This window comes from Zeugodacus cucurbitae, chromosome 3 (assembly GCF_028554725.1).
Source record: "Zeugodacus cucurbitae isolate PBARC_wt_2022May chromosome 3, idZeuCucr1.2, whole genome shotgun sequence".
NCBI classification, from domain to species: Eukaryota; Metazoa; Arthropoda; class Insecta; order Diptera; family Tephritidae; genus Zeugodacus; species Zeugodacus cucurbitae.
The window spans coordinates 326,374-339,064 of NC_071668.1; the positions used below are offsets into that span (position 1 = coordinate 326,374).

The 12,691-nt window shown below is 34.2% G+C and overlaps 2 protein-coding genes across 4 annotated transcripts; both read right to left on the reverse strand.

Annotated features, from left to right (window-relative positions):
- Nucleotides 1-1,390: 1,390 nt before the first annotated feature.
- Nucleotides 1,391-8,985, reverse strand: LOC105209616 (uncharacterized). Of its 2 annotated transcripts, none has more exons than XM_011180119.3 (5): nucleotides 7,853-8,985; nucleotides 3,281-3,922; nucleotides 2,848-3,040; nucleotides 2,143-2,492; nucleotides 1,391-2,056 (listed from the first exon to the last, which is right to left on the reverse strand). In XM_011180119.3, exons 1-5 carry the CDS (start codon nucleotides 8,013-8,015, stop codon nucleotides 1,938-1,940), a joined length of 1,467 nt encoding a protein of 488 aa, XP_011178421.1. In that variant the 5' UTR covers nucleotides 8,016-8,985; the 3' UTR covers nucleotides 1,391-1,937. The 2 variants fall into 2 exon arrangements, with proteins under 2 accessions (XP_011178421.1, XP_011178420.1); XM_011180118.3 differs by having other exon boundaries at nucleotides 2,131-2,492.
- A 146-nt stretch (nucleotides 8,986-9,131) lies between these two features.
- Nucleotides 9,132-12,667, reverse strand: LOC105209617 (TBC1 domain family member 23). Of its 2 annotated transcripts, XR_008470360.1 has the most exons (5): nucleotides 12,403-12,667; nucleotides 11,246-12,137; nucleotides 10,597-11,097; nucleotides 9,779-10,536; nucleotides 9,132-9,639 (listed from the first exon to the last, which is right to left on the reverse strand). XR_008470360.1 is itself a non-coding variant. In XM_011180120.3 (4 exons), the coding sequence occupies exons 1-4, from the start codon at nucleotides 12,417-12,419 to the stop codon at nucleotides 9,835-9,837; spliced, it is 2,112 nt and encodes a 703-aa protein (XP_011178422.1). In that variant the 5' UTR covers nucleotides 12,420-12,667; the 3' UTR covers nucleotides 9,132-9,834. The 2 variants fall into 2 exon arrangements, 1 of the variants encoding a protein (XP_011178422.1); XM_011180120.3 differs by having other exon boundaries at nucleotides 9,132-10,536.
- Between the last annotated feature and the right edge of the window lie 24 nt (nucleotides 12,668-12,691).

Below are 12,691 nucleotides of genomic sequence, written 5' to 3' on the forward strand. Positions count from 1 at the left end.
GAAATGACAATGTGGGAAATGTGATTTAAGAGCCTGAGTAACGTTGCGAAATTCACAATATCATATATTATAGTAAATATAAGATAGTCATATTCAAATCGATGTAATATGTTCGTGCATTTGTACATATGTAACTGACAAATGGACCTTCAAAAAAGTTTTCAAATGCCCTGAAGGTGTGTTTTAAATCTTTCTTATAAAATAAATCAAATTGGAAACAGAAATGCGAGTTAAACGAAGTGCAGCTAATTTGGCAGCGTGAACGGGCCCATCTAATAATATCCTACTTGATCGCTCGCTTTCGTCGAGTATGTATGTAAATTAGTCGTAAGCACCATCTAGCAGGACCTTCACTTTACAACTCAATTAACAAAATAGTGTTTTAATAAATTACGAGATACCTTCCATTTGTGTGTATAAAAAATCCTTAACCTTAATTGCTACATATTGTAGAAAATTTGGAAAAATAAACCACATACCATTTGATATTTGAACTAAAGTAGTTGTCCAAATTTATTTGAAGTAAAGCTTAAAAACTGATTTTCATTTTTAATTGTATGCATATTTTACAAAAGTACAAAGAGTCAAGATATGGAAGTTTCACAAAATCATTACTAAAATACATTTGAAAACAGGGTGATAAATAAAAATGTTTGCAATTAATAATTCACTTTTCATTTCATATGTTGAATTGGAAAAGACTCATAGAATTTTTTTCTTAAATTATGTTAGCACATAATCTGTACATAAGTACTTACAACTATAAGGGAATTTACTTGCTTATCTATATCCCTATGTATTTATGCATTTATATTGACAAAAAACTTTGACTAAAACACTAAGTGTACATAAAAGTATGTATGTATACTGTATTATGTTTTGATTACATTAAAGCTGGAAATTGACACATCAATGAACAATCAGACAAATGTGTATTTGCACACATACACACTTGTGATCCAAAGAACATTTAAAATAAATACGCATGTGGGTTAGGTATTGAATAAGGTTTAAGTTTAAATTTAGTTTGAAATTATGCTGATTATTTAACGTGTCTCTGTTATACACGTACATTTTATTATGCTTGTACAATACTTTTTACCACACTTTTGCTTAACCTGTTTAATATGCTCTGAGTTCATGCCTTTGATTATTTAAGATTGAAATTTTTTTATCCATAGAGACACACATATAATATGTATTTTACTTTATAACACCGATTTTATAAAGTCAAATTTTTAAATATTTTCATATAATTGAACATATATACATGTATATATGTATGTATGTATAGTACAGATATTCCAGTGATAGCTGATAGCTAAAAAGCTAGCGGAGAAATATATTCTGGTGCTTTATGTTTTGCCAATTACATACATAATACAAATAAATACATATTACAGAATATCTAAGTATATATGCATATATATTTATATATATTTTTTCAAAGGAGGCGTTTAAACGAAACGGAATAGAAGAAAGTATTCAAATAAATATATTTGTTAAAGTGAAGTTTTCGAAAATATAACGTACAATACCGTATCATCTGGAATATTTCTTATATAATTACACATACCAATAATACAAGTTCAATTTGTTTTTTTTTCATTAATTAATAAATCGTGTAACGACCCGTTACAATATTTTATCTGATTCCATCCATCCATATTCCATCTGATTAAATTTTTTCTGCGTAGAAGTTTTATGTGTATGCGTAATATATACGTATGTACATATGTATATACTATAATATAAGTATATGGGTATGTATGTATGTATGTTTGAAATTTCTTATATTTCATTTCTAAGTAAAATATGATAGCACACAAATATTTTTATTTTGATTATTGTAATCGGATAATAATTAGAGCTCTTTGATAATTTTCAAAAAGTAATTTCTTCTACAGCCGCTGAAAATTGGAATGAGTGCTTAACATTTAGTAAAACTTTTCGCTATTAGTATTGTAGCTGATGCTGGATTTGGGGACAGGTTCGTTTAGAAAATTACCCATAGATCGCTTCTTTTTGGAAACCATAAAGCGCTTAATTCCATAACCTACAACATAAGAGAAAATCCACTTTTATTATTAAACATAATCGATGATATTGAATGGTTTCCAGAAGCCTTACGATTTCCATTACCGGTGGGAAGTGCTGCGCCGTATTTTTGTTCTCTTTGAAGTTCGTATTTGGGTATTGTTTCTACATTTGCTGGCAGACCATAGTAATCTATCATGTTTGGTTCCAACCACGAACCACCGTTATCCATTGCGTCCATGTTAGTCGGGTAATCATAAGCACCAGCTGAAACCGGATAGTAAGTTTTAATACCGCTATAGGTGTTATAACCCTCTTGAGGTGCAGCGTTCGATGGGATCATGTATCCGTTGCTTGTATCAGTTTCGGGCTCCTTTCGGGCCCGTTCTCCTGCCTCTACTAATGCAACCAGAGCCAGCATATCAGCTGGTGTAAGTTTAGTATCACGCTTTAGTCTAAATAAAAAAGCGATATATGTACATATATGTATTTATTAAAATATTTTTTTTGTTGGAATAAATGAATTTGACGTTAAAATATTTTTTTTTTTTATCTCACTTTAAACGTAGCGAATCACATACAGGGCCTCTAGTACTTAATCATTTTACATTATCCCAAAATATCTTAAATTTTCTTTTGACATCATCAAACAATAATAAACGTAAAACAGATCAAGCAGTTACATTTACATCAAATTAACAAAGTCGAAAATAACATGTCAAAAATTATTTCTGTTAATAACAAATCTCATTTAATCGTAACATTTAAAGCCAATATTTGTATATATCAATATATAGGACCTTCCCTTACCTCATGTCGGCAAAGCGGGCGTTGCTGCTGCCACTGACGACGCCATTGTTGTTGTTGTCATATCTATTTGCGCGCTTATTACCATTAATGGCGCCATAGTACCGGTTCGGGTGTAGTGTCTGTGGCACTGGATACGCCTCAGCGTTAAGTATGTTTTGCAAGTTGTCGTAAGCCTTGCTATGATAGGAAGATGCTAACGTGTTTAAGAACAGCGTGAAGAATATTGCATAATAATAAAGAAATTAGTGTTAAATAGAATACATTTATTTGTAATTTATTCACATAAAGGAGAGCAATAATGAAATGCGTATGAATCGCTTAAAGTAGTTATAAAAGATATTTGCTGTTGAATATATACGTGTATATGTATATATGAAATATACTGCGAACAGTGTTTGGATTTTCAATTAAAATAGTTGTGCAAAATCTTTACCTCTCGGTCCGCTCAAGAAGTCTTCATCTTGTATATCAGTGTAGACGACTGAAGGATCTATTTCATCGGCCCAAAAGCCAGTTGGCACCGTTTCTAATTCAGCTCCGCCGCTAACTTGCACTGGATTACTCAAATATGCATTATTGTAGTATTCTCCACCGCCGTATATGCTGTTACCAGTACTGCTTCCGCTGGCAGATCCATAAGGTCCTCCCATACCCATTGCTCCGTAGAGGTATGGCGGATTTGAGATTCCTCGTTTTTGCAAAACGCTTGGTGTTTCATCTCCATACACTTGTGATTGTTGCTTCAATGGTTGTTGTTGCTCCAAATCGCGTTGACTTGCTACTGCAGCGGCTTGTACTGCCGCGGCGGTTAAGCCAGCAGCAATGGCGGAATTGATAATATCTTCATTCGATGGCATCGAGTTTATGCCAGCTGACTGACCATACTCAATGGAGTTAGAATTGTTGTCCCCACTATCTTTACCACCATTTTGGGAATGCTGCTGCTGGGTGGTTGGCACATTAAAAGCCGGCGGAAGAACTTCGGGACTAGATTTTTTATTAGCCGATGTAGAGGGTTCATCGTTGATAGCGTCCTTTGACATCATTTCATTTACGTCGGTGGAGGAGCGTTTTACTGTGAAATTGGAGAAATTTATATTTTTTTAATTAACCGAATTTAACAACTTAAACTAGTTAGAAATGGATAAGTTCGGGCGTAACAGAGATATTCGACATACACCAAAGTGAAAGTCATGGAAAATAATCAACGCGTTTAGAGCAAAGTAAAGCTATGATATTAAAACCTTTGTCTGCTGGCGCGGTTGAAGCAGACTAAAATTGCCAAAAACGGTAATATGTATGAAATATATTGTATGTATGTGATTGGCGTTGCAACCGTTTAGCCGGTTATAGCCGAATCGACGATAGTGCGCCACCTCTCTCTCTCCTTCGCAGTTCGGCGCCAGTTGGAGATCCCAAGTGTAGCCAGGTCGCTCTCCACCTGGTTCCTCCAATGGAGTGGAGGCCTTCCCCTTCCTCGGCTTCCTCCGGCGGGTACTGCATCGAACACTTTCAGGGCTGGAGTGTTTTCGTCCATTCGGACAACATGACCTAGCCAGCGTAGCTCCTGTCTTTTTATTCGCTGAACTATGTCAATGTCGTCGTATATTATATATATCGTTAAATATATTAGCTTAACTTCAAATGTGCAATAAATAAAAGCTAACCCTACAATATAGAAAGTACAAATCGGCTGGTAAGGAAACCGCGTTCAAAATGTACGGAAATTGATATCCTGCAGTTGGCTATTACTCAATACTTCTAATGCACATGAATAGTACTGAAATTATTGAAGTGTCGTCGCTAAGGATAAAGAGCAACATCTATTTGGGTGCTCGTTGGTATGCTCAATGTGTCGGTAAGTAACCGGAAACGTTATCTGCATTAATACCGGTTGCTATAGGAAATTTTGCAGGTATCGATCGGATGCCGTAAGAATCGTTATGTAAAATATACATGTTTGTATGTACTCGTATTGATCGATATTTATTTGCTTGCAATATTTTCTTCCAAAAAATTATTCTAGAAAGACATTTCTTGATGATTAATTGAAATAAAGTAGCCTTATAGTGGAAAGATAACAATTTGAATGTCATTATTGTAATTATGTACATATGTACATATATACATACATACATATACTCATACATAAATCATTATTTCTTTCTTTGAATTCCAATGTATGTGTATATGTGATTGCATTTTGATGGAAGTCCAATTAGTGCATAAAGAAACCGATTTATTGTTTCTTTTTGGACCCACGTTTTACCTTCAGCTGTCAATTATATAAATCTTGCGAATTTCACGCTTTAGCTACTTTTCTAGTTATTAATTAGAGTAGAATATATGGTTTGTCATATCCCACTCGTGTAGTGGTGCGAATTTCTCCTTTAATGTGGGGTACTCGAGCACATCATAACTACTTTTCACATGACTATTTAAGGTTATAAATAATGTCTATTGATAGACATAGTTTAATATTACGCGTAGTATATACATGTAAACCTGTACGTATGTATTTATAAGTATATGTGAATATCTCTGAATCTCCTTAAGATCTTTGTATCAAACGATCAACTATGGAAACATTTAAGTTGGCTACATAATAAATTTAATACGCAATTTTCAACATTCTCGGGACAGGACTTTTTTCGTATAACTAAAGCTAATAACGTATCCTAACTGCCTCCCAGTGCTTGTTAGTCTGTCCAATGTAGCGTAATGTTAATGCAATTAACGCCATTGCTAATGATTTGATAGCTTGCTGCTGCAGTCGGAGCGTTAGCTGGCATAGGGAGTAGCGAATTTAATTATATACATACATACGTTAACATATGTATATATATTTGTGTGTGTTTGTATAATTTTTTTGCTTAGACACTTCGCGCGCACTGCCACTTGCGGTTGATGTCAGTTGCATTAGAATTAGATACCCATTACTGAGCCTAAGCACGGCGGCATAGCGCTCAGAAGATGAGATCCCTACATTTCCATTTCCAACCTCAGTAATTGAATTAGATCATTTAATATATTATACTTTAAGCCATATTAGCATTTCTTACTATAACTAACGACTTTTGCTAGTCACCGTGTAATAGAATTTACATTGGATGTAAGGGAAGCCCGTTAGTGAAATAAATAATTGCATATCATGGTGTCAAGGCTTTACTGGCATACTTTTAGTCTACTTCTTATCTAAAAGCCGAGCTATATCACATTTTTATCTCCGCAAAGACTGTGTTGGCGCCTTAGAGTGCCCGCAAAGCTAAAACTATGACGTTGAGTAGAGCCCGTGATTTGCGATTAACATAAGGAAATTGCCCGACACATATTTTTATTTGTATGTACATATGTTCATGTATAGAAATAATCGGGAGGAAAAGCTTGGGCCTCCTTTCTCAATACCACTTCATTACTGAGATGGCAAAAGATTAATTAATACACCGCGCTTCGAAACACAATTATTATGATTAAAGTCGTAAATAAAGTACATATTGATAACGTACATAGGTAATAAAAGCCTTGGCTCTCCAAAACCATATGTTGTTAACTTGTTTTCAGCGTTCAATGCAGAGATAATCATGTACATACGTATTGTAGTTTCTCACACCATCTCTATATTTGTATGTTTTTGTTTGTATGGTTATGTACGATTACACGTCCAAAAATAAATCTAACTTTATTTGCCATATGGTTGCAAAATTTTCCATTTGCATGCGAATATCTTTCATATTAAACTGGAATTGACATAAGGATTGCCTGTTCCAGAACTGAAATAATACATATGTACCGTCTGCATCTGGGATACCGCTTCAACAACATAGTAATAGTAATAGTAATAGTGTTACTTGAAAATTAAAACGCTAAGAGATCAACATGGCGTATGATGAACATATGAATACGAGTATTTACACACTTGCATATTTGCATGGTATGCGTACATGTATGTATATATGTACGTGAACTTAATATGCATGCAGTGTTAAGTTCATGTATTCGATTCAAAATATAAGGAGACAACACTCATCTCCGATTTTCATTCACTTATGTACGGCATATGAAGGAGCAAGAATATAGTCATTTATGAAAATCGGATGAATGTGATATGTACATACATATTTATGCACCCATAAACGAGGAACTGAAGGATAAACAATCAAAGTTGCTGGTTAATGTTAAATTTTCATTGCACATAAAGTGGTTTTCCCTTAAACTGCTTCGCAAAAGTTATGGTGTTTACTTGCTACAGGCTTTGTAAATACTGAAAAGCTCCAGCAATTGTGTACTGTTCTATAAATAGAAAAATCTCCACCCTCCACCATAAGGCACTCTCAATAAGAGCGTAATCGCCTACGCTAACGCAAACGCCAACGCAAACTACGCTCTTAACAAGTATAGGGGCTAGGGGCCAACAATCAGCAACAATATGGAACGTCCTTATCAGTATCCGTTACACCGACATAATTATTTAAAAAATTAGAGGATAAACATATTTGAAGAATACTATTGTGGGAAAGACAATGGAAACCACAAATGTCTTGAGTAATACTCGTACATGAGCAAGAACAATTAGACTGTGCAAATGATGGTTATAGAAAATTGGTTATGTGAGGAGCATAACCATTAACATCAATTAACACAATATTTTGTATTTTAGCTTTATTTGGTCATTCATCCACACACCAGCTGTGTAACAAGTGAGAATAATACTTTTATGAAAATAGTCTGGAAATTTAAGTTACTGCTAGTTTTTGATGGATTAGATTTGGAATCTCCCTTTAAGTAAGAACGCTGACAATTAATTGCAAAAATATTGAATTGGAATATAATCATATTTCTTTTACTCAATTTTAATGAATGCATAATTTAAACATAAAACTTCCATTCGAGCTTTTTGTTTCAAAGTAAGCACTTGGAAATGAACACGTCGATTGAAACATAAACATGGGAGAAATCACCTGTTGACTGTATAGGGCGATATTTTGTATATGCAGCATTTACTCACCTTTTGTCATCAAATTGTGCCCATTATTAGCGGCATTGATGTTGGATGTGACTTCGGAGTTCTGCACCAAAACTGAAGTGGGCACTGCTACAGCGGCCCCAACGAAAATGCCAAGTACGAAAACCAAACTCAAAGTGTGATGTAAACATTTGCCGCAGCTCATGTTGACTTGAGTATCTACTTTTTATTTTTTATGTCGAAAAACCACCTGTTGTTGTGTTAACTATTGGAAAACAATTATTAAACTTTTACACTTATATTTGTTTTGATTACTATGATTGATATATGTATATGGTATGGTTTTTCTATTCTTTGATTTTTAGCCTTTTCTAAATGACGTTGTTAACGGCTCCGGTGCTCTGAATGAACTGATGTCGCTGCTGTTGGCGCAACAATTTTTATTAAATTGACCTCGTTTTTCCAGTGCGGGCGTCGAAAACCATTTTTGCTCCTGCGCTTTTGTGCACATACTATCATTGTGAGTGTAGATTTCTTTCGACATTACAGGCGAGGGCGTCCAGCCCGATTGCAACAGTATATGTGCACTCCGCTTTCTCTGATTACCTCCAACCCCACTCAGTGTGACCACCCAAAAACTTTTCTACGTACGTCATTGATAAGAATTAATTCACAACACGTTGCATGTAGATTCAATGCGCATGTACCTAAACATATTCCGGGCTTTTTACTTGTTCAAATTTACAGTGGTCTGAAGCTTTTTCAGCTAATTCGCTACTCGAATCACTCGCAAAACTTTATTTTTTATTAATATTTTCTAGTTTTATACGAGAAAACCAACACAAATTTTTATATGCACATACTTACATATATATGTACGTATGTTTGGTTGCTTATACATCTATGCATATACTAAAATAATATTTAATTATCTTCACTTCACCTAATACTTTGGAATGGCCAGATTATAGATCCACAAGAAATGTTCGGAATGCTTGTTAAGCATATGTACACATACGATATATATATGTACATAAACATATACTTTTTAATAATAATTCGCCGATCGTTCAGTCAGGGGTCATGCTGTGTGGTCACAACCTAGGGACGCCAGGATGGAAGTCACGCCATTGCAGTAAAGCGCACATAAATTTCGCTTTGTAATTAACCAGGCAATTAAAATTCTCCATAGACTTTTCAATATTCCACAGCGTGTATTAAAGAGCTAATTATGATATATTTGTATGAAACATTATTTGAATGGTATATGTCTTCTTTTCATTCCTATTCTTAAATTATGGATGAAAGTATACCATAGATCTAAGGCAGAAATACACAAAATAGTATTTTATTTCGAGACATTGTTTTAGTGTATCTGACGTACATATGTATATTACTTATTTTCTAGTACATACATATGTAAATTGTTTGCTTGCTAGGTATACGACTATTTTTACATCAAATATACGTTCAACATTACTGCACCGTTGAGGGGATGTATTCTTTGAAAGAACCCTATCATTTAAAAATACATGACTCTATATACAATCAAAGGTTGCACTACAGTTTAAAGTTTTTGAAGTATAATTATGAAATAAATATAGGTAAGGAAGTAAGTACAGTGTGGTCAGGCGGAAGTAAAATGCATACATAATTCATAAGCTGCTGGTAATAATGATATTGTATGAATGCAAATCCACTCTACTTAGTTCTTTACTTGACTGTTTCCGTAATAATATCCGGCATATATATGTATGAATAAATAAAGTATCCACTTGTTAGTAGATCTTTGGTTTAATATAGATAGATACGCTGGAATTCACAATTTCCTGTAAAATAACAAAAATAAATTGATGCATTTTTGTTTCTTTTGATATTCACATATTGATGTTTCTCATTTTTATATGTTTATATTATTTATATATATAGATAATACGTTTTTTTACAAAATAAACAAAACCTATAAACCTTCATTACTCAATCCAATTATCTGTTAGATGAAAATGAAATATTGTATTGTTGCATTACGTTAATTTAGTGCCGTCTAGTGTTTGAACAATGTGTTTTGATACAATTGCTGTAGCTTCACTTGCGTTTGGAATTAGGAATCGGTCCATGTCAGTTATAAGTAGTCCATCTCCATCGGGGAATCCATATTTGAATGTTATCAAGTCGCGGTGACGTTTCTTTGCGGTTATTTTAACTATACTTGATAGGGGACGACGAACTATAATCTGAGCTTGCCCGCGCCCAAGTTCTCGTAATACAATTAAGTGCGTCGCCGATATTATTAAATGACTATCATACATATATCCATTCATGTGAACTTCCTGACATCGGAACGCATTAATTATATCTGGTGACTTTAAATACTGAGTTAAACTGACAATTTCCTTGGCGTCACCAGACAGTTTGGAACTGGCCAAATCCGGGGAATCTTTCACTTCGTTGTCGTTATAATGCTCATCATTCTCGTCGTCAATGCTAAATACCGGTGCTACATTACGATACCGCTTTCCATTGCGTTCAGTGGCCGAAACATGTCGATCTTGAATGGTCGTCTGGCCCAAGTTCCCTTGCGAATTGGCTGCCGAACCAACTCCATTTGATGGATTAGTGATGATATCGAAAAGCTTGTCCTTCACTTCAGAGGATTTCAATTTCATCACTGCAGAAAAGCGACTAAATATATCGGAGGTTGGTCGTGCTTGAGAATCTCGTTTTTCCTTCAAAAAAATAATTTATAATTATTAAGGTTATACATTCGTTAAAATTTGAGTGAAAACCTCTTGTGTTTGTCTTGGTCTTCCTGAATTCCTAATTTCGACATTATTTTTGGAGCAAACAATGCATTTTTTAACATTATGGTCCTCTAGGCAATCTGCCATGTGGTCTCCGAAATAATCATGAATAGACATGTACCCTCCAGTCAACAACGATACGTACTGGGTGTTCTTTTGCAAAAATGAGGCGACCACCATATGCGTATATTGATCTTCCTCCATACGGCCACTTCCCATGAAACAAAGGTGTTCGCCTCCCGCATTAGAGTTGGCTTCAATTGCTTGGCGCTGTGCATTCAAAAGTCCTTGTACAGCGGTAGAAAAAGCGACGGGTTCTTGTAACATTAAATTACAATCAAGATGAAATGCAGTTGAAAGGTGTCCGGCATTGTATTGATCTGCCGGCCGACAATCAACCAAGAAAAAACGCACTGTGTCGGATGTATTTAATTCTAAAGACGAATTCTCTACTAATTCATATACGGAGACTGGAAGACACAAAGCCTAGAATAAACGAATACGAATATATATTGCAACCTATAAAGCCTTATAATTATGTTTCAATTGTTGTCTGGATTTTGTGAAAATCATTTAGAAGACTTGGCATAACCAGCTTTAAGATAGGGCATATTATATATTTGTATTTACTTACCTGTGAAACACTACATGGTTCATTATGTGGTCCCTTTTCACTTTGTGAACCATAAAGAGCTTTTAAAAAGTCGGTTTTAAATGAACTAGGGGTTTTAAGCGAGTAGTATTGTGCTAACGAGCAAAAGTCTGCAACATCATCTGGTTCCAAAGCACAAGGCATATTTGAAAGAAATTTTATTAATTCTTCTTTTGTTGCATCTTTCATTCCTAATATTAGGTCACGTCCGTTGACAAGTATAATCAATCCCAAGAAGAAAACCATAAAGGGATCTGCATGCTGAAAGTATAAATCCCACATCGAGAGAATGACAGTAAGGCTGCAACTCGAAGCAAATAAACACTGGAACCATTGCATTGAGTACAAGTCTGGCGTAATTTTTTTCGTATCTAACATTGTACATAATTCAGGATCATGATATAGTATAAGTAAGCGGAAAACGTGAAACACATTTCCTTTTGGTTTGCAACCCTTGGGTATGTATGTGTCTCTTATTGCCTCGAATAGATTATATGTGTCAGATCGATTCAACTTTAGTGCCAATAAAGGTAATAATAGTTCAATCCATCCATTGTCACTCTCATACAAAAAATTTCTATTTTTACAATAAAACGTGAGAATCGACTCTAAATCGGAAATTACAGAAACCTTGTCTTCATCATCATTTCCAATACGATCTACAATCAATTGACAATCCTCTCGTAACGTGTTTTGAAAAGGTAAATCGAAAATTTCATTGAACAACGACATTTGATCGCTTTTATGACGTACATCAAGGCACACTTGCCACACGTCAGGACGCAGTGATTCGGGAATAGCTTTACCTCGGCAAATAGCATATATATCGTTAACATTGCAATCATCTAAGAGCGCTGACTCTAGTTCTATAAGCCTGAAATAAAAACTTTTTTTTAATAAATATGTACATGTGCTTTCAAATGAATAAGAATACTTGATATGTACTACATATAATAAATACTGATTGAAAGTCATTTCCTAGTGTGTGACTGGTAAATTAAAATCCTTAAATGCATTATTCAAGCAAACATTGAATAAAAGAAAGTATTAATGCTTTTTATCCACTAATTAAAAATCGAAGGTCTTGCATTCTATCTTAAAAGAGATATGTATGAATAATAATAATATTTACATCTTACCATAAATTGTCATCCATTTCGTCAATTATCCGTAAAGTCAACACAAAATATTTTTATATATATTACAAATGTTTTGGATATTTTTGTATCATTTACATCGCAAAATGTTTTTTTGCATAGGCTTAACTATAAATTTTTGTTCACGTATTTTATTACGAATTTAGCCTTATAAATTTTTATATGCTTACGAATCAGAAAAGTCTTATTTACTTTTTATAACTTTTGTCTAGATTACTTCGTTTTTTCTGACGTTTGCAAAGAACGTCAAATAGTTGCAATCAATATTGCC